Source organism: Acanthochromis polyacanthus, chromosome 22, assembly GCF_021347895.1.
Source record: "Acanthochromis polyacanthus isolate Apoly-LR-REF ecotype Palm Island chromosome 22, KAUST_Apoly_ChrSc, whole genome shotgun sequence".
NCBI lineage: Eukaryota > Metazoa > Chordata > Actinopteri > Pomacentridae > Acanthochromis > Acanthochromis polyacanthus.
The window spans coordinates 19,481,534-19,509,065 of NC_067134.1; the positions used below are offsets into that span (position 1 = coordinate 19,481,534).

The window sequence follows — 27,532 nt, forward strand, 5'->3', positions numbered from 1 at the left end:
TCGAAACTCTTTTCGGGTTTATTTCAGTGTCTGATATTCACAGGTTCTAGTACAACATGAGAACATTTACAGACGTTTTCAGTCCAGATGAACAAACAGCAGCTGTTCAGTGAATCCAGCAGGAAAAGAGCACCAACATGTGATGAACTGAAGCAGTTTTAATGTGAAATAGTTCAGGTGTGACGAGTCTTTTACGGAACAGTGGCGCCCTCGTGTGGCAAAAACTGATCACTGCACAGAAATCTAATAGTTTGTTTACATTGGAGCAGAAAATAAACATAAAAACATCAACGGGACTTGTCTCAGAGGGGTTTTATTCAAGTAGAAATCAGGTTTAATAAGGTTCTACGACTTCTTTATTACAATCTGCAAAATGCTGCAACGTGAAAACAAACTGCATAGAAACTAAACAAGGAATGAAGACATTATTTCTTATTTTGTACATTTTCTGCTACTTTATGCGACTTATTTATATATTATCCACGTTTTTGAAGCTCTGGGCTGTTATTGAACTTTATTTTGATGCTATTCTTCATTGTATCTTAGTTGTAGGTTGAGTTTCTGCTCCTGAATAGAAAAAATAAAATGGAACTTCTCCTTTTTTAAGCAGAACGTAAAGAAAAGTTTGGATGTTTGGATTTCTACAGTGCTGTTTTTAGCCCCTGTTGTCTCAAAAAAAACTGAAAAGTCCTCTATATGAGCTTCTTTTCAGGAATAATCTCAGTGCAAACTAAAGGCCAAATGTTATGCATTAAAATGGAGCATTTAGCAGCTGAAGAGAGGTGGTGGAGACCAAAAACAGAGCAAAAAGAGACTCAAAATTCAGAAAATAAACATTCATATTTGTAGGTTTTCTGCTGCTCCTACAGTGGGTAAAAATAGCTAAAGAGCTCCACATTTATCGCGATCACTTCTCCCGTTTCCACTCCAGGCAGGTCGGTGGTTTGGATTCTTGCTCAAGGGCACTTCAGGTAACTTTGCTGCTGATTCTAGACGGTTAAAGACGCTAGTTTAGCTTCTGGTTCAGTGACAGGACAAGAAAGGACAAAAAGCATTTAGATTTGGGTCAAATCATCACAGTTTCTACAACAGTTTCTACTCGACTGTCTCTGATTGTCCTCAGATTTTCATAATATAAAATACGGACATTTGAAAAGATATTAGTGAAACTTTAGCTCAACTGATCAGATACTTCAATTTGCCCTTTGACCAACTTTCACATTGAAATTTGTGGCTGTTTAAACACTATCTGAGAAACTTTTAAAGATAAAAGCCGCAAGTTTTCTCTTTTAGAATCTGTAATATTACAAATCACATAATCTTTAATTATGGGTAAGCTGAAAAATGAAAACAATGAAGCCACGCTGTCATAAAAACTCCCATTTTTGACGACAAATTAAAGAAATGAATAATCCGGATGTCAACTAGTGAAACTTTCTGAACCAAATGTAGCTGCATGTCACAATAATACAAAATAAATCACATAGAATACTTTAAATATGAAATATTACTACAGAAATGGACAAAAAGTGAAGTTTGTTGAACCTAACTGAGCAGGTTTGACAAGTTGTCGCAAAAAAACAAAAGAAATTTAACACAAGAAATGTATGCTTCAGTTTCTTTTCATATTTCAACTCTATTAGTCCACTTTTACAGATTCTGAATCAATGACATGATGAGAAATAACAGAGAAAACTTAAGGTTTTTATCTTTTATAGTTTCTCAGATATTGTTGTTCAAACAGCCTCAGAGGTCAATGTGAGAAAAAAACCTGCTGAAAGTGAAACAGGCAAAATTTTAAAGGTTTACTTCATAAAGTGTTTGATATATGAAGCGAAACCCACACAGATATTTTTTTAAATAACTGTAGTTCATGATTTTAGTTGGAATAAACCATTTTTGTCAACAAATAGACCAAAACACATCGATCTTCTTCCTCTTATTCTTGAAATATGTCCGTTTTTAACCATTTTGCTTATATTTCGCTGAATTCAATCAATTTCAATGATTTTTCTTGACGATTTTCATTGAGAAAATTCGTAAAATTCTAAGATTTGCATGTTGATTACATCAGAGTTTGATTACAGGAGACTGAGGCAGTGCTTCTTTGTAACAATAAAAAATAAAAAACCAAAGAAAACAACGTGTTCGGCATAATAGGACACAAGCAACTACTGCAGCGCCTAAAGCTGCTCCTAAACTAAGGCGGTGGAAATGTTCTGTTTGTTCACCGTCCAAAAACATCCACTCTGTAACTTGTGAAACAGCAACCAGACGAGCTGAAGCTGCTTCTGGTCTTGATTGTCCTCAGTCTGGTCCCATGAGGTTCAGATTCACGGATTCCTCGTCAGGTTTCTACTTTCCCGAAGGTGCCGTCCGGTGGTCGGTAGTGTTTGGGGAAGGCTTTGAGCTGCAGTGAGTTAAAGGCGTATTTTCGACATCCGACGTTCTTCACAGTGTTTTCTCTCCGGCAGCCTTCACTGAAGAGACCACAAGACAAAACACACAGGATTATTTATCCAAAAAAGTTATATTTGTAACAAAAAATATTAGGAAACCAGACTTTTTTTGGTTTGCATCCTGTTCCTGAAGGTGAAGCTCAATCGATTTTTGCTGTCGAACAAACTGACAGCATTTCCCATGATGCATTTCAACAAACATCCAATCACAGAGCTTCAAATTTTAGGCCACAGTTCCGAAAAATACAACCTTTACTTAAAATCAGTTTTACAATCTGCCTCTTCCTGGTCTCTTCTTCTTCTTCTTCTCCATGGCAACAGCAGCACCGGGGCTCATGGGTATTGTAGTATTTTAACAGAATGTCCAAAAATATATTTTCAAACACATTTTTAAAGTATTGCATTTGAAACAGTTAACGGGAATTTAAAATTATAAAAATAGAAAACATTCCCGACTGCCCACATTTAAAAAAAGTGATTTATGAAGCTAAAATTTAATGAATATCTTCATGAATTTCAGTTTTTTAATGCTACAAAAACATTCAGGGATGGCGAAGCAGCAAATATACAAATGTGAAGATCTGGGATTAAATGACCAAACACAGAATAATAACAATAATAATATTAATAATAATAATAATAAGTCATTCTGTTGCTTTACAGCTCTTCAAGACACCAGAATAAATTATTCATAAAAGAAAAATTATGAAATGTGCACTCTCAAGTCTGAATAAAGGAACAAAAATGACAAAAAAAAGGTAATTTAGGTCTTATTTCTTCAGATGTGACTGTTTGTTTTTTTGTTAGTACTGGACTGAAGCAGCAGATGTAGGAAGAGACTGTAAACAAACTCTTCTGACGTCTTGAGGTTTCATTTTTTGCCGATTTAATAATATAAATGCAGCTAAAAGTCGCCCTTTGAACAAAGTAATGAGCATATTTTGTTGGTGAAGCTCCCACTGACGACCAGCAGGGGGCAGTAAGATGAAGCTGCTTTAAACTGAATGAAGACATGAAAAAGCAAACGCTGCTGATGCAAACACATAAAAACATTCACACACATCGACAAATAGCATTCAGGAGACGTAGACTCACAAACACATGAATAAACAGCACGGAGAGTTTCGTTTCTGAATCAAGAACCTGAAGCAGGTAAAATGAGGAGAACATGAAACATCACTGAAGTCTGTTGGGCCACCGGAGGCACACAAGCATTTATTTCAGCAGGAGTGTGACCGTCTGGACGCACTGACGGGAGGTTTTCTTGGGTTTGTGGTACATTTAGAGCAACGTGGATGATGGGACATGAAGTTCTCTGACACCAAACTGCTGCCGAGTCCAAAAGAAACACAAAGAATGACAATCCAGCGTCAGGGTTTCCTGTTTGGTGTCGAATGTCACACCAAAAGAGCCGCAAAAACAGTGCAAATCAACGTCATTTAGGACTAAAACACCTCTAACAACACCTTTCCTAGAGACACTTTGTAGACACACCAGCATTAAATTAGAGCTTTTTACCTTCATTTTAACAATAACAGTTTGCAATTATGATCCTATTGACAGAAATGTTAATGTACATGTCCAATATTACAAAAAAACTTAATATTTATTCTTTCATTTAACAAGAAGGCTCAGAGGTTTAAAATATCTGCAAACTGTCACTAGGGCAACAGTCACTATAAACAAAAACATATAAATATGTATTTCAAAGCGAGATTATCACAACAGATATATTAAAGTGACGACAGCGTGACAGATATGGCACAAGCATAATAATCTTCAATAGTTATACTCTGCTTTGGAACAACTTAAGACAATATATTGCAAACGGTAGTAGAATAAATAAAGCATTTAGGCAATACAAGCATTTAAATATAGTTTATGTACAGCGGTATAAATATATTCTCTGATACATCTGGATTCCTCGCATTTAAAAAAACAAAATAAGGAACAAAAATTGGCAAAACTGAGACGTTTCTCTTTAAGGTCGATGAGAGAATAAAAAGTTTTAAAAGCATTTAGCTTTGGCCTGTTGAAAGGAAAGAAATTCCTCCTACTAGTAGCTCAAAGCTCTTTAATTAACGGAACATATTGCATCTTTTTGACCCACAATTTTTTGGTAATCAATGAAATTAGTATAATTGAGCTAACTAGTAGCTGGTGGTGGCTTCTTATTTATTGAGTGGTGTCAATCTTCTCACTAAACTCTCTGCAAGTGAATTGTTCCCAGAATATCAAACTATTCCTTTAAATGTAAAGCACAGCACTGTTATTGTACCGAAATAACCCAGAAATGTTAACAACCCAGTGCTGGACAGAATATTTCTATTTAATCTTCGGGGATGGAATGGAGACGCTACTGTCCACGCTGGATGATTGTAGTGTTTTGGATGTTTGGAGGTCATGGGAGCAGCTGAACTCCCACAGGAGGTTATTTTGGTCTGATCCATTTCCTTACTGGGTCGATCTTAATGAGACGACGCCTCCAAACTCCGGGGAGCCGACTGACGCTTTCATTTAGCTCCACGGGCCGAGATATTGATTTCTACATTGCAGGTTTGCAGTGAGCAAAAAAAAAAACTTCAGTGCTTCTGCCTCCATACTCTTTAAATGCTTTTAAATGCCCAGTTTCTTAGTTTGTTTAATGGTTTTATCCAAAATGCAGGCTCCATGACAACCAATAATTGGTTTGAAACCATGTTTTAGTATTTTAGGAGTGTAATTTTCATACTTCACTGGGGGTTAAATGGTATTACTGCTAGTTGTTTGGGAAATACTCTTAAATAAACTCTTATTTTCCACAATATACTACCATTTTAGTAACAGGGGACATGAAAAATTAACATATTTTTCTAGAAAGCTCTCTTTGATTAGACAATATGCAAATTAATCAGCAAATTATGTGACAATCAATTCAGTATTCTAGTAATTTTTCAAGAAGAAATTGCAAAAATTAGCTTGTTTCAGAATCTAAAATGTGAAAATTGCCGTTTTTTTCTTTGGGTTTTGGAGTATTTGTAAACTAAAACAAACAAATGTCTGACATCTTATGGACAAAACATTAATAGACCAACTGAGAAACCAACAGGAGCATTATATTGCAGTAAAGTGATGCAAAAACGCCTGAAACAAGAGAAACACATATTTTTAGTGTGTTTTTTTTACTTGTTTTACCTGGATTAATGTGCTAAAAACCTGACTTTTGGCGCAACAATGAATACATCCCTCCTTCATTCATGAATAAAATAAAGTCAGTGCCTTTGCTCTACACAAATGGACCTGATAAAGCTTATATGAATGTAATAGCTGGTACAGGTACAGTTAAATGCTCTAAAGGCTGTACAACCTGCAGTGCTATTCTGCATAATCAAACACAATTCCCCTGAATATCCTACAAACGTACATTCCAACGTTAGCCAATTAGAAGCTGCATCCTAAAAACAAAACACAAAGATTCGGCTTTGTCAATTGGCAAGACGGAGCCGATCTTTACTGCATCGTCATGAAAGCTGAAGAGCAGATTTGGGCCGAAACGCTGACTTACTGTACCCAGTTTAGCTCGCTGGGAAAAAAATCTGAATAGCAGCAACGACATTTAACATTATCGCAGCTTTTATCGATGAACTGAACCCAGAAATGACACTCAGCCGGGCAAGAACAGCCAAAAGAGTTGAAAGAATTCAGTCATAATGGCTCTCGAATAACCTTAAAGTTAATTTGGTCCTTTTTCCTTTTACATTTTAGACATCATCTTGCAGGTGCTAGAAAAAGCTCTTGAAAAATACCAGCTGGATTTAAATATCTCTTGATTAAGAGGAGCTGCTTTTAAATGAACTGAAAACTAATTATTACATAATACCACAGTCAAAAAGAAAAATTGAAAATATTAACTAATTTAATTCTAATCTTTTAACACATCCAGAAGACATGCAGTAACATTAGCATTCATTAGTAGCTGAGTTTGTGACCCAAAATGAATGTAAGTCCAATATTTACTCTCTTTTAGCTCCATGTTTGGTCTCCACCATCTCCTGAATGATGCTAACGAGCAGCGTGCACCTGCTAACGAGGTGAATTAAAGTAAATTTGTAGACAAAAATACAAAACAATAAGCTTCAAGATGCTAGCATGCACCAGAAATCTCAGAGGTGCAGCGAGTACAGGTGAATATTCATTTAACCGCGAGTAATTTTTACCATTTTGGTCGCTGACTAATCATTTTTCAAGCAGTTTCTGTTTCCTGAATGTGAGGATTTGCGGTCAGTGTGACAGTCGAGGAAAAATCTTAACGATGGTTAACTGTGAATGCCATTTTTTTCCATTTAAATTAGATGTGACATTTCATAGACTTGATAATTGACTGATTAACTAATAAAAAAAAAGGGAATATTAATAAGTTCTGGTTGTAGCCCTTCTAGATTTCTGGACGTTGGATTCTTTCATGAAAAAACTAATTCTGTGTTTCATAATTGCACGAAAAATAAGGTGTTAAAATATAGTTTTTAAAGCAATGGATTGTTTGAAAGAAACTTTAATTACGCTTTTTATTTTGTCTACAGTCATTCTGCCGGTACACTCCAGGCTACATAGGATTTTTGCAATGTTTTATTAGATACTAAAACTGGAGCTGCAGACCCACATAGTGTTTTTAAATCTTAAACAATAATCCCTTACTGACTTTTAGGGGAATCTGTAAGCAGAGGATCTCCTGCTGCAGAGCGTTTGTTCTCTTTTTTCCTCCAACGAAGGTGTTAAATGTAATTTTTCTTACATAATCTTGTCCTGACAGTTTTTTTTTTTACCTCCAGCTGCCTGTTTCTGCTACAACCTGCTGCACAGGAAAAGGCACATTCAACCACGCTGTCTTTAGAAAGTGGGTCACGACGCTCTGCTTGTTTGCAAAGTATGCAAGGTATGCACAGTGTGAGCAGGAGAGGTTTCTCATCGGCAGCATTAGAGGGGAGAGACTTAAACTTTACAGTCATCAGTTATACTTAAGAATTATTTAAACCTCTAAAGCAGGGGTGTCAAACATGCAGCTCGTGGGCCAAAACTGGCCCTCCAGAGGGTCCGCTCCGGCCCGCTGGGAGACTTTGTGAAGAGTAAAAATTACAGAGAAGACATTAACTGTAAATGGTAAATTTGTAAAATTATGAATTTAAAATAATTGCTAGACACTGACAAGTTGATTGCTTTGTCCATTTTTTTGTCGCTTTGTAACTTTTGTCTCTTTTTTTTTGTTTTGTGTCATTTGGCAAATTTTTTGTTATTTTGTTTCCAGTTTTTATCATTTTGCATCTCATTTTTGATATATTTTGTCTTGTTTTTGTCTTGTTGTTTTTTGTCTGCCTTTTGAAGTAAAACACCACATCATTCAGCTCCAGATACCTGTGACTAAATGTTTTGTGCCTTTTTGTAGATAAACTGTGATCGGTAAGTTGTAATGTACAAATGATAAACTGCGCCATAATACTATTGAAAGTGAACTTATTTTTCTTCAGAATTTCAAGTTGCTTATAATGTCTTGTAAAAAGATAATTCCTTAAATGTGAGCACTTTCAGAATGTACTTTTTCGCACTAACACAAAGGAAAAATTTGGAATTGTGACTATTTATGGGTTATTATGCTGTGATTTTACTGCTCCGGCCCACTTGAGATCAAACTGGGCTGAATGTGGCCCCTGAACTAAAATAATTTGACATACCTGATGAAAGCAAAGTCAAGAGGAGGTGCAAGAAGTCTAGTTTCCTCTCAGAATGCTTGAATTTCAATATGCTGAAAGGAATTTTCTGCCTTCACGTGCTTTAAACGTGTTTATTTTCAAGATTTTGGACTAAATTTAACCTTCTCTAATGAGCTCTTGGCTGGTTGATGTCTTTAATGAGTTCAGTTCATTTACTTCTGAGTAAACAGTGCAGTAAAGCGCAAGTTGTTTTTTTTTTTTTTTTACTCTAAAATGATCCCTACTGGATAGTTGTGATCAAAATGGATATAATAAGCTGCATGTAAACAGAGTCAGCGACCCAGATCTGCTGGAAAGTGCACAAGCTCAAGTAGAAGCAAAAAAATAAACTCCTTCTATCTTCTAGGAAAGCAGGAAGACCAAAAGAAATAAAGAAAGCCTGAATATATTTATATATAAATATGCAAAAGCCAAAGTCTGCTTGCTTGACTTTGGCACTAAATCAAAGCTTCAGTTTCGTCTACATCAGCCTGTAAGGTTAAGTGCAAAAGCACGTGGAAGACAACGATAAATCAAAGAAGCTATTGCACGAATGAAATAAGCTGTTTGTGCGGCGCTTAAATCAGAAATTAAATCTCATGAGAGCTACTGTCGATCCGTCCTGAAAGCAAAGTCTGTATATAATCTGCTCATTTTTATACATATTCACATATTTCACAAATAAACTGTCCCTTTTTATATCTGTTTTCTCAGCGAGTGTCGTGTTATAACAGTGAAGAATAAGGCAGAGCACCCACTGAGTCACAAAGGAGCTAATTCTGTCCACCGGAGGGCGCTAACCACAAAAAAGACGTGATAATCCACCAATATTAGTCAGTTTTCCTTTCATATATGTCAGAAACAGACTGGAAAACAAACGAGGATCCTGGAGGTTCACACTAAACCAGCTGAAAGTGAAACCACAGCACTGCTAATGCTAAGTGCAGCGAGAAATGACAGCTTCAGGAATATCTGAGTATGTGAAGTTTAGTCTGATGGCCGTTTGTCGTCACCGAAAATAACTCAAATAATCTTATAAATTCAAAGAAAATGGGGCTTTTGGAAAAGGGGCTGCTTGTAAACCACACTGGTCATTTATTTTAACAACTCTGAACCCCAAAATCGGCTGAAAAGGAAGAAATTTATCAGCCAGAAACTGCTAAAATAACAATTCGGTTTTAGGTTTTCTTTGAATTAATCATCTGTGATGTGACATCTGGAACCAAATCTAAGCTTAAAAGATGAAGATTTCATCAATATCTCTTTGTTCCACATTTAAAAAGTGGTCAAAATGTACCTTTTTCTCTACCCTGATTCTGCAAAAAACTAAAAAAAAAAGAAATCATGACCGAATTCAGGAATTGTTCCGCCTAACTGCAGGCAGACAAATATGTAGAGCTTTAGGAATAACCTGCTGTTTCCTTTAAATTTAAAATGGTTTTGTTTGAATGTTATCATAGTGGTTAAATAATGACAGCATCTTCAAGAAAAACACGAAAAAAGCCACAATAGTAACAAAAAAAGTCAAAATTCACAAGTCACTATAATTATTTTGTGCATAAGCTTTGTATGTAAATAATTTATAGCTAAATTATCACTTAATGTCTGAAAGAAGAAGATTTTGAGATGGAAAGAAGATAGTAATCAGTGTTCACAGTTGTCTGATGAATATTTCCAAAGCTGTATAGTGCGTACTGCTATGTCTGTGTGTGTGGTGTAGGGGGATGCTCTGCTGAAAACACTCATATGACTTCACGTATGCAGACTTTACAATCAGCTGGTTTAGTGTGAACACAAAAGCCCCTTTTAGACATGAGAGAAGGAACATTTCTGCCTCATCAGTCCGTTAAAGCGACGGCATTCTGCCATTTCGACATTCCATTAATGTTGCTCAGGCAAAACACAAAATCTAAACTAACAGCAGCTTATAAAACTGTCCACATAACTAACTGTGACTTCTTAAATACTGAAAATACTACCATGTGCGATGATAGTCTAACTTCTACTTTATCAACAGTAAAACAACCGTATGACCTGCTGCTAGATCTTGATTGATACTGTCTCCACGTCCGAGACAATTATAAATACATGTATTTAAGGAAGTCACCAGCGCTGTTGTTCCACATGCACAAATGATTTTGCTGCTGTTTGACGCTGCAGATATTCAATAAACTCAGAGGAAACAGTCCTAAACATCTGAAGGCAACAACCTAAACTGACTGACAGCTCATCTAAGTGTGGCCTGTTGTTAGATCCTAATCCAGGTTGGAAATAACTCATTATTAAATAATGAAGGTCTATGGATCCTGCGGCAGTATTTTATAAACTCAGAGGAAACAGTCCTAAACAGCCGGAAGCAACAAACTAAACTTGACAAGTAAATTTAGAGGAAAGAAGCCTGAACAGCTGGAAGAAACAAGCTAAACTAGACAAGTTCACAGTGTGGCCTGCTGTTAAATCCTGATCCATCCTGGATAGTTTAGAACTAATGAATGAAATGATTGATGCTGTGCATAAAGTACAGCTTGGAGACACTAATGTGGATTCTAGTGCTGCCCGACACTGCAGGTATTTAATAAACTCAGACTAAATACTCTCTGTGGTGGTTTTAGATGAATATTGAGACGTGACCGGGTTCAGTTTAGACTCGCGTCATTTGGAAAGTAAAGTGTTACTTGGTCTGACCTCGTAAGAAAAGTCAGCATGCAGACATGAAGCCGACATGTTTAGTTGCCGTCACATTAACGGAAAGCAGAGCATGTCTGAAAGGGGCTGTGTTGTCATGTGTCGGTACAATGTTAATCTTAATATTTGCATGACACCAGGTTTGCCGTCCACGTGCAGGAAAGAAAAGGAAACAGAAAGTGTCTGTTGACATAAACAAGCAAAGATCAGATGAGGTGCAGGGCCGGGCCCGTGATAAATGGGGCGTTGGTTGTGTAAAGCCCTTTAGATCAAACACTCTCACAGGACAGTGGCACAGTTTGAGAAACACTCCAGGGAGTCGGTGCAGAGCGTTACCACCACCTCCACCAGCAAGTGTTTAGCATTCAGTCAAATGAGGGCCACTCAGCTGCAGCGTAGTTTGGCCAAGAAGTAGGCCACGCTGAGGAAGATCCACACCACCAGCAGGTTGGGGCTGAGGGCCAGCAGGGGCAGCGAGTACAGGAGGCTGGGGTCCAGCCGGAAGTCCCGCACCGGCAGCAAGCCGCTCAGGTTCTTCTGGATCACCCCCTCCCTCGTACCAATGCTGCCGAGTCACGGGGGGGGGGAAGAAGAGGAGGAGGAAGATGGAGGAGGAGATGTGGGGCAGGTTGGAGGAGGAAAATAAGGCGGGAGTGGGAATAAAGATGACGAAAAGTGATGGACGGGAAAGGAGAGAGCGAATTCAAGGAAGACAAAAAGGCAAGATGAGGAAGGAGGCGGGCAGCGAGTGTGGCAGCGAAGCCAAAAGAAACAGATGGTGTGTCCGTGTGCATGCAAGGAGGTGAAATGGCAAATCAACACGAGACACAGGCGAAAAATCACAACGACAGCGAGGACACCACGATGATAGAGGTTTTCATGGGGTGACGTCGAAATAATATTGCACAAAAGCATAAGTCAAATGGAAATGAATCAACCAGAATAAAAAAAAAACACCCGGCGTACAAACAGAAATGTCACGGGAAACAGAGGAGGAGGAAAAAAGAGAAGGAGAAGAGAGAAACAAGAGAAATTAAGAGATGTTCTTTCTGAGGGAAAGAAGAAAATACAGCAATGGCTCTCCATGTTTATATACTCTAAGACATGGGGTGAAGACGGAGGAGGACGGACGAGGAAAAAACACCCTTTACGGGAAGAATTAAAGTGATATTTTAAAGTCTACTGTGTGTATGCATGCAGACATTTAACCCTCTGAATCCCAAATATCAGAAAAAAGGGCTGCTATCTTTAAAGAAATACAACATTTATAAGCCAGAAACTGGAAAAACAGGAAAAAATGTTGGATTTTTACATTTTTCACAGTGAAATTAACCAAATTTGGTCAGATTTTATCAGAATCGCTTTGCTCAAGATGTCTTTTATAAGAAATCACCTTTAATAAAGTGGCTGTTTTCAGCAGATTCTGTAAAAAAAAAATGAAAATTCGCCGCTTCCTGATTCAACTGGGTCACTCGACTGTGACCAATAGTAAAATTCTGAGACTATTCAGCTGACTGTTTACAGCAAAATTGGAAGATACACTCAGCATTGTGAAGCATCTTTGTAGAGTTGATGTGCAGAGAAGCATGAAAACATTTGTAGAGGTTGGAAAAATGTAAATAACAGTCAAATATCAGTCACATGCAGTCCTGTGGACATTTGTGGGCACTTTGAAGAACACTGGACAGGTTTAAAAGTCGGGTTTTATTTTGAAAATGACGCCAAAATTGCGTACTTTTATTGGAGTGAAATACCATAAAAAGAGAAATAATCATCACATTTTCAACTTTACCGATAGTCCTGGCTCCATTGGAAAAACTGAACCAAATCCAAGCTAAAGACCGTGATATTTTCATCAAAATCAGATTATTGTACATGTTTTGTTTAAAAATTTGCTAAGAATAAACTGTTCTCAAGAAAACCGTGAAGCCAAAACTTGAATTTCTTCTTGCTTTCTGGCAATTTTTAAGTTCTGATTGTGGTGTTTCCATAGAGATGCAGGACTTTAAATTGGAGTATGAAGAAAACTGCTTGGAGTTCAGAGGGTTACAGTGTATTTAAAGGGTGTTTTGTCCATTTGAAACGTGGATAAATGAGGGGACAAAGAGGATAATGAAGGGGAAATTCAGAGGGGAGGGGAACGGTATCTCCGAGCTTTTTCTAACATGCATCTCAAATGAAACTCTAAAAGCAGTTCTCATGCTCGTCGGCTGGTGAGGCGGAGGGGAGGACAAAGGGAGGAGATGTGAGGAGAAGAGAAGAGGTGAAGAGACATCGTATCATGCCATATCTGTGGGACTTTATTGCACAGGCGTGATTACATCTCGTTGCAACAGAAATATCCACGACATGACAAAACAAAGCTTCTCTTTTTTTCTGACACAAACAGTTTCTGCTCGACACAAACACAGAGTTGCTGCAAATTTTAAAGAGGCGTTGACTGTTCTGTAGCGGGAAATCCCATTTATACAAGGATCAATGTCAATAAACGCTCTGTTTGGGAACATAAACTCCCAGAAGACTTCAGTTCTACTGTCACAGTGTCTCCTGTGTTTCTGGTGGCTGATTTATTTTTAGAACCTCGTTGTTTGAAGCATTTTGGTCATAAAACCTGTCAGAAATGTTGTTTTTAAGGTGATGACTAACGATTCTTGTCACTGTCGATGAATCAATTAGCTGTTGTGTTGGAAAATGGTGAGAAAAGTCGAGTTGTGTTTCCCAAAAAATGTCTTGTTTTGTCCACAGCCCAAATAGATTCAGTTTACTGTCACAGAGGAGAAAAAAAACGTGAAAATATTCACGTTTAAAAAGCTGCAATTAGAGAATTTAGGTTGGTTCTTGCTAAAAAAAAAAAAAAAGCTCAAATTGAAGTGAAATAGTTGGCCATTAATTTAAAAGTTGACAACATGAGGACAATTTACCTATTTCAGTTCTTATTTCTTAATTTTCATATTAGTCAGTTTTTTCTCACTCCACTAATTTACCATCTTGGACAAAAGTCTACATCCACCTCTAAATATCATGCATGTAATGTCAGTCTCAAGTTTCTAATGACTCCTGTAACTCTTAATTACCTCAGATGGAATCATTAAAACATGTGCATCTTTGTTTCAGAGTGCAGTACTCCGCCAAGGCTGCTCAGCTGCTCTGTATTATTTCGTACGGGTGAAATTTCGAAAAAAATTGCAGCAGAAACCACGGCACTGTAGAATGTTGCCATTTAATATTGATGTACTCACAAAAAAAATGGCCTTGCGCAGAGCACAGGTGTGTGTTATGTATTTGGTATTACACTCTGTGGAACTGGAGCTTTACACAAAGTAAATCGAATAATGAAGGAGGAGCATTACCTCCAGATTCTACAGGAAAACCTGAAATAATCAGGCAGAAGGTTGATCTTGGACAAGACAATGAGCCCAAACACACGTCAGACGGGGTGAAAAAACGATTAAATCAGGCTAGAAAGAAGGTTTTAGACTTAGTCCTGATTTAAACCCATCAAGCACCTGTGAAATGATGAAGAAAGAAGTCAACAAATTGAGCTGATCTGCACCAGTTCTGTTGAAGATACAACCAGAAATTTGGACGGAGACCAAAAGTATGCAGTTGAAGTGAAAAGTACATTTCACCAATTGTTATCGTTGCTGTATGTATATTTTCAACTCAGCAGATTTTGTTTTATTTCCAGAAGATCTATGATAAATGTATGAAAGGACCAAAACACAAGATTGCTTTTCGTAAATAATGTATTTCAGTAACTCCATTAGAGAAAAGTCAGAGTTACAGGAGTCAGAAAGTCAAGAGTGCTATGATGTACGTAAACTTTTCTTCATGACTGTGTGAATATTTTTGCTCTGCAGCACGGCAAACATCCGACAAGACAGACTGAACCAAACTTAAAAGTGAACAGAGGATGTGTTTTGTAATCTTTCCTGCATTTCTGTCTTGAATGTAGAAAACGTGGAGGAATGAGGGAGAATAAAAGGTGGCATCGATGGCAGGTGAAGCGCTTTGATCAAAAAAATAAAAGGAAAAACACGAAGAGACAAGACAACAAAGACGGACGAGACAAGCAGACAGACGTTCAGACAAACCGACAAGCATCGAAGGAGGACTCTGAACATCGGTTGGGAAATTTTCTTCTCCAGAAAACGACACTGAAGAGCAAATTTGAGCCTTTTTGACCGAACTCCACAACATTCAGCGTCCTCTCTGAGGTCCAGTTTGTTTGCAGACAAAGCAAGTGGTGCTTTTTTCAAATCCCATGTGGGCAAAACACACATTTGAATTCAATCCTAACACTGCTTTCCTGCTCCACTTGAGTTCTTTACTGCTTTTAAAGACACGGTGCAACATGTAAAGCATCAGTGTGTTGATACAGTCGCTGTATTTTTCCTGGATTTATCTCCATTAATTTTAAAAAAAACAATCAGAGGAAGCATGTGGATAATAGAAGCTGCAATTTCCTGCATTTTTTGTTAATTGGCTGCTATAATTTGCTTTAATTTCAATCTTAGTCAGAACCATTTCATTGCACTTATCTCTGATTGTTCTTACATAGAGACTTTTTTGTTTCATTTTTGAATCATCTCATTGTAAAGTTTGGCTTTTTAGGGAGACTAAAAGGCTTTTTGTTTGCTAACCTGACACACTAAAGCATGCAAACATGAACACAATAGGCGTATTGGAGAAGAAAGATCCATTAAAATTCATCAAATGTGCCAGTTAACCCCAAAATCTGCCAGCAGGTTTCTATGGGCTGGTTTGTTTTTTGAAAACTGCCAAAACTGAACCTTCAGAACACATTTCTACACCTTCTTATGTTATTCGCATATTCAAGCACATTCTCATTTGCACATTTCTGGATCACTCTTCTATATTCTGTTGATTTTTTTATATTATATTTTAGATATTTGTATATTATTTCTTTTTATTTTAACTTTACTTTACACCCTAATGTTCTGTGTTGTCTTGTTGTTTATCCCTTTTGTTGAATATCCATGCTGCTGTAACAACTTCACTTCCCTCTGGGGATTAATAAAGTCAAAAGTTAAAAGGCAGTATTTTAGTTGATGAGCAGCATTAGAAGTGTGTGGAATTAGCTCCTGATTGCGTTGAATTCATGCATGAAAAAGTTTTTATCATTGAATTATTGTGATACTGTGGCAAACTTTTGAATGTGACGATTCTGCAGCACGTTTTTCTTTGATTTCTAATCAGATTTGTGGGCGTTAAATGTCTGTTTTCTCTCATTTCTGCTGATTTTTAACTCAGTTTCAGCTCATGTTGTATCTTTGTCTTTGGTAGGTAATAACACTGTCTAGAAGGATTAACTTCCTCTACATAAAATGATCAGTGAGACTCTTTTTTGCCCAGGTGTGATTTGCGGTTGTGCGTTTTCATTCAGGCGCTGTGAGGGCGTCCTACCTGCGCATGCAGTCGAGGGCCTGCGTGAAAACCTGCGGCGCCATGCCGTGTTCGTGCTGCAGGATCAGGCACTGCTCCAACGTCACCGACATGGCCGTGCGGTCTTTGGCGCTTTTGCAGCTGGTGAAGCGAACGCCGTTCAGCCGCCGACAGATCTGAGACGGAGAGAAAATACAATCACACGTTAATTTAATTCTTTCATAACTCAGATTCACACCTGTAATACTATGAGCGATATGATAGGAAACCTTTTTTGTAAAAGAAATACATCTGACTGTAACTGTTCCTAATTTAGAGTTAAAAGCAGCAGTTTTGTCATCAGTCGACGCTTTGAGTGAAATTCTGTCAGATATCAGAGCAGAAGCTTCACCTCGGCAGCCTGCCAGAGGATGTCCACGTTCTTGTTTTTCCTGGCGTTGACGTTCTGTCCCAGAAACCTCAGCAGCTCAGGAAGACACGTCTGAGAGCGAGACCTCGGGAGGCCTGAATGTAGGTGAGACGGATACATATATAGATACATATTTAGCATTACAAAATTAACTTTGAGCAAAAAAAATAAATGCAAAAATGCATCTTAAAAGAGCATTTCCTATTTCAGTGACAGAAGTTTTGCACAAATATGGACCAAAGTGTCAAAAATGAACACTGTGTTAAGCGGTAACCCAGATTCTCTCAGAAAACCGACCCAGTTTTCAGGCACAGGAGCAAAGAAACAGCTAAAAATTGCTGCAGTTCCGAGGGTTAAACTTCTGTTTAATCATCTTACACTTTATTACCTCTTTCTATTGTAAGTTAGCTTTCTTGCCCAGGTTGTACTTACAGTCCTCAGGCAGGACTTCTTTGAACTGTTCGTAGTAGGAGTTCAGTCTGGAGAGACTCTCTGAGTTGATGATCTCCTGTAGGGACGTGTCTCCAAACCTGAAACTCACGCAGAGAAACAAGTTTTACCAACACCGACATCTCTGCTGCTATAAAACATCAGTGTCCTGCTGATTTCTCTCACTTCTCTGCCAGCGTTTGCTGCTCGTTGATGCCGACGTTGAAGTGAACCGGCTGAACCCTCAGCAGCATGCCGCTCTGGATCTCACGAGGCAGAGCGTCGAACATGGTTCCTGGCAGCGGGATGCGGACGTTGAAGCCGTCGCGGTTCCCCGTGATGATGGGCAGCATGTCGGGGGCGGAGCTGCCGGTCGCCTGGGTGACCTGAGAGCAGCGTTAAGCGAATGATTTAGAATCAGTTTAACGCTGGCATCTGCAGTTTAAATGAGGGGGTCAGAAGCAGAGTGGTCTAATTCACGAATAATCCAGTTTTATATCATTTCTGTCTGTTTTATGGTCCAGATTGTAGTGGCAAACCAAAATACAGCGTTGCAGTGACGCTTCCAATGCTAGACCATTCTTGAAAACACTAAATTTGAACCAATTTTTCTCAAAAACTAAAATAAGCAGTTAGACCACTCTGCTTCCAAACCCTTCAAATACACACGTGGACAAAATTGTTGGTACCCCTCAGTTAAAGAAGGAAAAACCCACAATTCTCACTGAAATCACTTGAAACTCACAAAAGTAACAATAAATAAAAATTTACTGAAAATTAAATAATCAAAAACAGCCATTACTTTTGAATTGTTGATTAACATAATTATTTAAAAAAACAAACTAATGAAACAGGCCTGGACAAAAATGATGGTACCTCTATAAAAGATTGAAAACTATTTGACCAGAGTGACATGATTAACTCAGGTGTGTCATTTAATTGACATCACAGGTGTTTCCAAACTCATAATCAGTCAGTCTGCCTATTTAAAGGGAGACAAGTAGTCACCCTGCTGTTTGGTGAAAAGGTGTGTACCACACTGAACATGGACAACAGAAAGCGAAGGAGAGAATTGTCCCAGGACATCTGAAAAAAAATTATAGACAAACATCTTAAAGGTAAAGGCTATAAGACCATCTCTAAACAGCTTGAAGTTCCTGTGACAACAGTGGCTCATATTATTCAGAAGTTCAAGACCCACGGGACAGTAGCCAACCTCCCTGGACGTGGCCGCAAGAGGAAAATTGATGACAAATTGAAGAGACGGATCGTTGGAATTGTATCCAAAGAGCCCAGAGCAACCTCCAAAGAAATTAAAGGTGAACTCCAAGGCCAAGGTACATCAGTGTCAGATCGCACCATTCGTCGTTGTTTGAGCCAAAGTGGACTTCATGGGAGACGACCAAGGAGGACACCACTGCTGAAAAAAACTCATAAAAAAGCGAGACTGGAATTTGCAAAAATGCATGTTGACAAGCCACAAAGCTTCTGGGAGAATGTCCTTTGGACAGATGAGACCAAACTGGAGCTTTTTGGTAAGGCACATCAACTCTATGTTCATAGACTCAAAAACCAAGCATACGAAGAAAAGAACACTGTCCCTACGGTGAAACATGGAGGAGGCTCAGTAATGTTTTGGGGCTGCTTTGCTGCATCTGGCACAGGGTGTCTTGAAAGTGTGCAAGGTACGATGAAATCTGAAGACTATCAAGGCATTCTGGAGAGAAATGTGCTGCCTAGTGTCAGAAAGCTTGGTCTCAGTCGCAGGTCATGGGTCTTCCAACAGGACAACCATCCAAAACACACAGCCAAAAACACCCAAGAATGGCTGAGAGAAAAGCGTTGGACTATTCTAAAGTGGCCTTCTATGAGCCCAGATCTGAATCCCATTGAACATATGTGGAAGGAGCTGAAACATGCCATTTGGAGAAGACACCCATCAAACCTGAGACAGCTGGAGCTGTTTGCTCATGAGGAGTGGGCCAAAATACCTGTTGACAGCTGCAGAACGCTCATTGACAAATACAGAATTTAATTGCAGTGATTGCCTCAAAAGGTTGTGCAACAAAATATTAAGTTATGGGTACCATCATTTTTGTCCAGCCCTATTTCATTAGTTTGTTTTTTTAAATAATTATGTTAATCAACAATTCAAAAGTGATGGCTGATTTTGATTATTTAATTTTCAATACATTTTTATTTATTGTTACTTTTGTGAGTTTCAAGTGATTTCAGTGAGAATTGTGGGTTTTTCCTTCTTTAACTGAGGGGTACCAACAATTTTGTCCACATGTGTAAATATAAGCCTTTCTTCTTCTTTTGTTTTGAGGAAAACAGAAATAACTGAACCATAATGAAAGCCAAACACTAAAAAATATCATAGACAGACATGTTTAAAAACAAATACTGATGGTAAAGTGCTTTCTACCTTAAAGGTGACGTTACGTAGATCCATGATGCCGACGCTCATATCCTCCAACATGGCGAGTTCCTCTCCTACAAACACAGAGTCAGTTACTGTCCAGTGGAAGTAAAACCTCAGGTAGAGCTGAATGTGAACAATGTGAAGGTGTTTTTGTACCGTAGGTGCTGAGCAGCGACTCGAACTGAGCCAACAGGCCGATGGTGTAGAGCTGTCGCAGAAATCCGTTGTCACGGAGACAGTTCCTCAGTTTGATGATGAAGCCGCAGACGAGAGCGGTGAGCTGTAAAAACACATCGGCATTAACATCCGATCAGAACAGGCTGTGTTTGTGTTCGAGCAGCAGTCACAGCTTTCAGTCGGTGGGTTCAGACTTTTTAAGGCCTTTTAGAATTAAAAGGAAGAATTTAACTTTTGCTATGTCACATTTTTGCAGCAATTTCATTAGTTTAACTCTCCTGTTGTCTTCATTTACTGGCACCAAAAAATATTGTTTTCTTGTCTAAAAAAAATCCAAAAATTCTGCAAAAAAATTCTCCAAAGAAAGGGCTTGAAAAAGCAATAGGAAGGAAACGAAGAATAAGAAAACAACAAAGAAAAGAAAGGAAGGAAGGAAGGAAGGAAGGAAGGAAGGGAGGGAGGGAGGGAGGGAGGAAGGGAGGGAGGAAGGAAGGAAGGAAGGAAGGAAGGAAGGAAGGAAGGAAGGAAGGAAGGAGGGAAGGGAGGAAGGGAGGAAGGAAGGACACTTTTAGAGATGGTAGGAAGGAAATTAGAAAAGAAACAAGGACTGCAATATAATCAAATATTTTGGTTGCATTTGTCCTTTAAGCTAACAGTCAGTTAAGAATTAAAAAGCAGCAACACAAACCCCTTGACTCAAGCTGCATAATAATGAATGCAAAATCAGTTTTCAAAACAATTTAAATCCACCAGAACTGTCTGTAAAATGATTTTTTAAATTCATTGTGTATTGTTGTAAGAACAGTGGAGTAAAATGTTCTGATCGTTTGTGTGCGTTCAATTGTAAAATGTGGACGATACAGTCAAGCATTTGGAAAACGTGTTCATTTTGATCCCAGTGTTGAGCCTCTAAAGAGCATTCTGACCCAAACTACAACTTAATTTCTAATTTAGATGGACTTCCTGATTAAAATATTCACCTTTTGATCAGAAAACGTCATAAAATGATGAAAAATTACAGCCATTTGTCTTTAAATTGCTTTTTTTTGTCAAACTAAAACACAAAGATGATCATTTTTTAGAAGCAGATGATAAATAAAAGCATAAAATCCTCACATTTAAGCAGCTGGAACTGGAAAAGTTGTTATTTCTGTCTAGACAATGATCAGTCTTCTGTTTAACAACCCATTTTTGGCTCTCTGAACTGCAAACTTGTGCTGTATTTGCTTTCCAGTTTTCTTCTGTTACAGTTCACCTGATGTGTTTGTCTGCCTCTGTTGTTTTTCACTCAGAGGTTGTGGAAACCTGCCGTCAACTGAATCGACTGTTTCTGCCAAAACCACAACAGTACGAGGATCTAAAAATACCAACGAAAGAATCTACATCCTCTTTTTAACTTTGGCCCAGAGTGCTGAACCATCTCTCTCACAGCCGAGTAGGAGTTTGATCTCGTTTTTAACCTGCTGCCTTCACTTTACTCCAGAGTCCAACTTATAAAAACATTCTAAAGTTGGTCATATTCACAGATCTGTGGCGGTGTCTGAGTCACTCCACGCTCGTGTAAATGTGAAGTCTGACCGTCTGGCAGAAGACGACGTCGCGGCGGTACTGCAGCGACACATCCATGGCGATGGTGGGAGCGCTGTCCTGCATCAACAGGAACACCATCGACTTCTTGGCCTTGTCGCTCATCATGGCGACGCACTCGGTCAGCGTGGTGAGGAGGGGATACAGCGCCTCGCTCCACTCGCCTGGTAACGCAAAATATACACAACAGCATGTCAGCTCAGTTAAATCACAAGGCAGCAACAATTATCAGCCAGAAAAACTTAAAGAGTCCTTAAACGAATCATCCATGAAGTCGGAAAAAAAAAGTGAAATTAACATCTGAGAATTCAGCAAATTCATTGTGAGGAAAGATTAATGTGTTGAAGTTCAAAGGGTCAATTATCTCCTTGAATATCATTAAAACTGGAATAAAACGGGGTTCAGAAGGACTTTTCAGACATAAACAGAAAACACATGAACAGAAACAACAGGAAGCAGAAGCGACGACAGAAACCGAACTGATCAGACTGAAGCTCCAGGACGTCACATTTATTACATCATCACCTGATCGCAACTATTGCGTCATCACCTGATCACAACTATTACATCATCACCTGATCACAACTATTGTGTCATCACCTGATCGCAACTATTACATCATCACCTGATCGCAACTATTACATCGTCACCTGATCGCAACTATTACATCATCACCTCATCCAGCCTGAAGCTCCGTCTGACTTACTGAGGTTAAAGTCAACTCAGAGTCCAAACTGACTGATTTTGATCAACAGACATCTAAAAACAATCGTCTAACTCGTACTTTTGTTGGGTGTTTATGGCTCAAGGTTCTAAATGTGAACTTGTCCAACTGGTCTTTTCCAATACCTTTGTCCTAATAATTCATTTATAACGGTGATGAATTGACTGGTTGAAACTTCTGTAGCTTCATATTTAAGTCTTGAAGGGTTTGAAGATGCCAAGAGGTTGAGTTTGTTCTTTCATAAAGAGAACTAAACTAGTGGTACACACAGCTTTCCAATAAATAAAGGTGTAGTTATTTAAAACTCCGTATTGTCTACGCAGACATCGTCCTGAAGAGGAGGGTGAGGAGAGAGGAGCCTGGGGGGAGGAGGCAGCTCTTACCTGGATACGCCTCCTCAGCAGCTGGGCTCCCATCTGGAAGAGGGGACGGAGGTGCAACATGCATGATTAGCCACAGGGGGCAGCAGAGACACACAGAAAACACTGCAGACCGGGGTCAAAAGCTACCTAAAAAAGTTTTTTTGCTTAATGCAAAAACACGGATTAAATCTGCTAATTAACTAATCTGTTGGTCACAAAGTGCATAAAGTTTAACCCAAAATGCATGGTTTTAAATGTAAAGGGCTCCAAAACAGACACCAAAATGTGAGATTTGCACTTTTTAATGAGGCATGTTAAAACTAATGAACCCTCTGAACCCCAAAATCTGCCAGAAGTTACACCAGTTATCATAACTACGATCTATAAAAACAGAAAGAATTATCAATTTTCAACTTTCAGACGCTCCTTGAACTACTCATCTGCAATCAAGTCAGGATATTTCATCAAAATCCCTTAATTCCACCAAAAATAAACCATATCTAGCAACCAGATTTTATAAAAAACAAAAAATTCTGCACTGCTGGCCGCAACTGGAAAGCCATTAGTGACTCGGCTATTATCAACAGTGACGGAACAAAAATTCAGAGTTTTCTGGGACAGTTTTTGATTTTTACTGGCATAGTCTCTAAAGTTTTGTACTTAATTGAGTCATATGATTTTTCCTTTGTGGCGTTTTTCTTTAAATAGTTGTTTTCATTATAGCCAGAAAAAATGCAGAAACATGTATATCATAAATAATACGGATACTCTGAGCTCATTAGTTTAGGCCCCACAGCACTTTAAACCCTGACAATAGACATAATATTAAGATCAAAATCACTTTATTCGACATGTCTATTTGAAGAAAAATGCACAAAAATCTGAATCTAATCTCTTATCAGATTCTGTTTAAGACAAAAAATTCTGAGCTCCTTATTACAACTGAAAAAAAACACAACTGACTCAGCTGTGATCAACAGTAATGTGACAAAAATTCTGAGTTTTCAAAAGACGACAAAAGAGATCGAGAGGAAAATCAAACATACTGGATCAATAAAATAAATCCAGCAGGGCTCAAAAACGGCAAACAGAGGAATTAGTTGTTGGAAGATGCATTCAGCATGGTGAAACATCTCTCTAGTTTGTAGGCGATGTAAAATATGCAATAAAGAGTAAATATCTAAAATATAAATATCTGGTGCACGAGGAGCCACCATTTCTTTCCAGTGTGTCATTTGTGAAAACTTGGAAAAAAGTTGTACAAGTTTTTTAATTTTTTTTCCGCATGAATTCATTAAATATAAGGAATTATAACTGTCATATTGTAGAGAAGACATGTTTAAGTTCTCTCTACTTCTAGTCATGGTTGTTCTGTTTCCATAGAGGTGCAGGAGTTTATGTTGCAGAGAAAAATGAGCCCACAGTGAGGAAAAATGTGACCGGAACAAGAAACGTCTATAACTGCATGGAGTTCAGAGGGTTGATTGAGTCTAAGCAGCCATCAGGAACTGTAAAAGTATATTTTTTGCATTGTTTTCTTTAGTAAAGTTGAATTTGGACAGACATTTGACCCCGGTCCAGCACAACATGTACAAAATCTCAGATACGACTGCTAGCCGAAGGATCGACTCAGCTGAAAGCTACAATAACACTGCAACACGGAGGGAAAAGACAAAAACTGCACACAAAACAAAACGTCGACACCCTTAAAGACGAGTAATTCACAACAAAACCTGCTTCAGTTTGGATAAAAAAACACTTCTAAGTGAAGGAAACCTGTCTGGTTATGACATGAGAGCAGCGATGGAAGAAGAAGAAGAAGAAGAAGAAGAAGAAGCAGAAAAATGAACGTACAGGTTTCAGGGCTGGGAGGACGTGCAGAGGAGGAGGAGGAGGATGGAGGCGGTGATGAAGGTGGAGGTGGATCTGATGATGGTGGTAATGATGGAGAATCCTCCGACATGCTTCCTGGGTTGATCCAGAAAGCTCGTCTTTTCCCATCACCTTTTCACAGCCATAGAAGAGTCAATTCATACTTCACTAAATGAGTGCACAAATCACCTGTTTAGTGAATTATTTTTAACTTAATATAGAAATTTGGTTCATCTTTTTATCAGTTACCGGCCTGTGAAAGCTGATTTTAGCGAGTCTTTTGTGTTTTCATCACCTTCAAGCAAGCAAAACGAAACCCAGACAACTGAAAATATGAAAGTTTTTAGTGCAATATGACCGTAAATTGCAAATAATAATTACTACAAGGCCATTCAATTAAAAATCTGAACTTTAGTATGATTAATAAAGCCATGCAGCATTAGAGGACATTAAAGTACATAGAGGTGGGTCCATATTTCACACTTTTAATCACTTCTTCCTTCATTTCCAAGATTGAGCAAATTAGCTCAATTTGTCTTAAAATCGTTCCAAAATCGCAAAAACTTGCCCCAAATGACTCAAAAATTCTCCAAAATATCTCAAAGTTATCCAAAATGCCTGAAAGCATTTCCAAGATTACTCAAAACTTGGCCTAAATAACTCAAAAATGGTCCAAAAACCGCTCAAAATTATCCAAGGTCTGTCTTAAATGAACTAAAAATGAATCTTAATGACCAAAAAAAATTAAAAAAAATTATGTTGAAATTGTCCAGAATGACTCAAAAATTACCCAACCAACCCCAAACGCATCCAGAATTACTCGAAACTTCATCAATATTATGGGATGTATCATAGTTTGAACAGTAAAACAGCAGCAGTTTATTGTCTATGACCAAAATGACTCAAAAACGGTCCAAAAAGCCGCTCAAAATTATCCAAGGTCTGTCTTAAATGAGTAAAAAATGAAGCAAAGTGACCAAAAAAGTTCAAAATTATGTTGAAATTTTCCAGAATGACAAACGACTCTTTAGTACTCTGGATGTGTCTCTGTTTTCTAATAATTCACCAGAGAAAATTCTAAAAAGTGCATTCTGGGTAAACTTTGAAGGCTCATACCAACATGTGTGATAGGTGGTCGGTCAGAACAAGTTCTAGACAAAGAATGGATCTTCTTTTGTACACACTGGATATCAGGATCATCTTCTGGAAAACATTCCTGCTGTTACAAAACAGTTTGCAAACAAACAAAACATGAATAAAAAGCTGTGAAACTTTTAACCGCCTCTATTTGCTTGATAATAAAAATAGTATGAAGATGAATCTTTGCATGACTTCATTAAGTATAGTAAAGTTATTGTAGGTAAAGAATCAGCTGATTCTGAGGAGGTCTGATGGGAATTTTTTTACACATTTGGTTGACTTTAAAAGGAAAACAACAGTGCTTTCACCTCTCAGTGAACGATCGCCTGCTGAAACGTGAATTAAATTCTGCTGCTGACAGAGAACAGAATCAAAACAACATCAGGAAGTCTCTTTCGTCCGTCCTGCATTCGAGTGTGTTACCTTTCTTGGTGCTGCCGCCCTGCAGGTCACTCTGGGAACTGTCCTGACTGCCAACACTCGGCCTCCTCTCTTTCTGAAGCAGCTTGTCGACTCGCTGGATGATGCACTCCAGAGATTTGTCCACATTTAACCAAACTTTCTCCTGAAAACAAAAGTTTAAAGTGGAGAATTGTCAGGTTTGTATGATGAAACCTGACGTGAGGTTTGAAATTAATGTTGTTTTTTTAAATTGGCCAAAATGACACAAATCACCAGAGCCAGAAACTATAAAAGTGGAAAGAATTGTCAGATTTTCTACTCAGCGATGGTCCTTCAACTACTCACCCGTTTCTTTCTATTAAATTTAACTTAATCGGAGCTCTCAAATCACTGAGAAAACCAACCAAATCTGAGCTAAAACAGCTTTTTCTGTATTATCAAGTCCACTTCATATCTCCTGTTTTAAAATTCGCCAAAAATAAAACACTTGCTCTAACCAAATTCTGTAAAAAACAAATAATTTTGCTCTTATTGGCAGAACTGTGAAGCTATGAATTGCTCAGCTGTGACCGACAGTCTTGCGGCAAAAATTCTGTGACTTTTCAGTTGAACTGCAGGCTGTGTTTACAGGGAGCAAATAGGAGACAAGTATGGAAACTAATCAAACATGTAAATATTTTACAGTTTTAGTAACATTTCTGAGTCCTCTCTCTCCTTCTTCATGGTTGTTCTGTTTTTCATAGAGGTGCAGGACTTTATATTGCGGTGAAAAGTGAGTGAACAGTGAGGAAAAATGCGAGCGGAACAAAATAAAACACTCAGAAGCTGCTATTGAGATAATAAAAACATTACAGTAAAAAAGGTGGGTGCAAAGCAATTCAGGAAATTAGAGCAGGGAAAAGATCTGCGCTGGAGGCGAGAGAGGATGCACAAGTTATTAGATGAATCACATGAGTGAGAGTTGTGAACTTCATTACATAACTGGAGACTCTTGTGTCAGGCTGCCCGGGGATACGGAGGAAAAATACTGCAGATTTAGACTAATGACTGTAATAATGAACATAATACTGTCACTTTAACCCTGTGTTGACTTTAGGAATTAAAAAATGTCCTGTTCTGTTCTGTTGATTCCAGCTCACCCACTCCTCTTCATGCCAGTCCACGTGCAGTGAAGATCGGCTGTTGGAACCGCTCCACTTGGCCAGCAGCGTGTCCTGGTCGTTGCGGAGGACTACCTGTTCGGACTCGGCGGAAGGAGACGCTTTCGAGGCGATGTACTCGGGCCGTGCTGCGTTCAGGGCCTGAATAGCCGAAGCCAGCAGTTTGCAGTCGCACACCGTCACCAGCTGACGAGTCTGAAATGGAGAAGGTATTATAACAAACCTGATGAGAAATGTTGGTGTTTTTTATTGTTAACCCTTTGATGCACAAGTGATTGGACCCTATACTCTTCCATAAGTAGGTCAAAAATGAACTGTTTAAGAATCCTCATGGCTTTTTATGCCATTTCTGTCATTTTGGTTAAGAATAATCATTAGGGTCCGATGAACCTACTGGAATGCAAGTCGGCCATTTTGAATTATGATATTAGCGACAGTTTGGACAATTTTGTGTCATTTTTGGACATTTTTTAAAAGCTATAAACTCAAACAGGTGAACCAAGAAAGAGCTGAAATTTGTTCAGGAGGTACACCAGACATGGGCAATCAAAAGTTTTCAAAGTTCTCCACAA

At 38.4% G+C, this 27,532-nt stretch overlaps 1 protein-coding gene across 17 annotated transcripts in view; it reads right to left on the reverse strand.

Annotated features, from left to right (window-relative positions):
- LOC110956415 (inositol polyphosphate-4-phosphatase type I A-like) overlaps positions 1-27,532 on the reverse strand; it is a 60,107-nt gene continuing 32,575 nt past the window's right edge. For 6 of the 17 annotated variants that reach the window (XM_051941815.1, XM_051941814.1, XM_051941813.1 and 3 more), the window contains 12 exons: positions 26,940-27,155; positions 25,822-25,963; positions 24,241-24,390; positions 22,408-22,440; positions 21,292-21,464; positions 19,693-19,816; positions 19,540-19,607; positions 17,298-17,497; positions 17,115-17,212; positions 16,665-16,777; positions 16,295-16,449; positions 3,640-11,432 (listed from right to left, as the gene is read on the reverse strand). In XM_051941815.1, coding sequence (XP_051797775.1) covers positions 11,252-11,432; positions 16,295-16,449; positions 16,665-16,777; positions 17,115-17,212; positions 17,298-17,497; positions 19,540-19,607; positions 19,693-19,816; positions 21,292-21,464; positions 22,408-22,440; positions 24,241-24,390; positions 25,822-25,963; positions 26,940-27,155 — 1,653 coding nt within the window. In that variant the 3' untranslated portion in view covers positions 3,640-11,251. The other 11 variants (XM_051941824.1, XM_051941823.1, XM_051941822.1 and 8 more) reach the window with 7 other exon arrangements.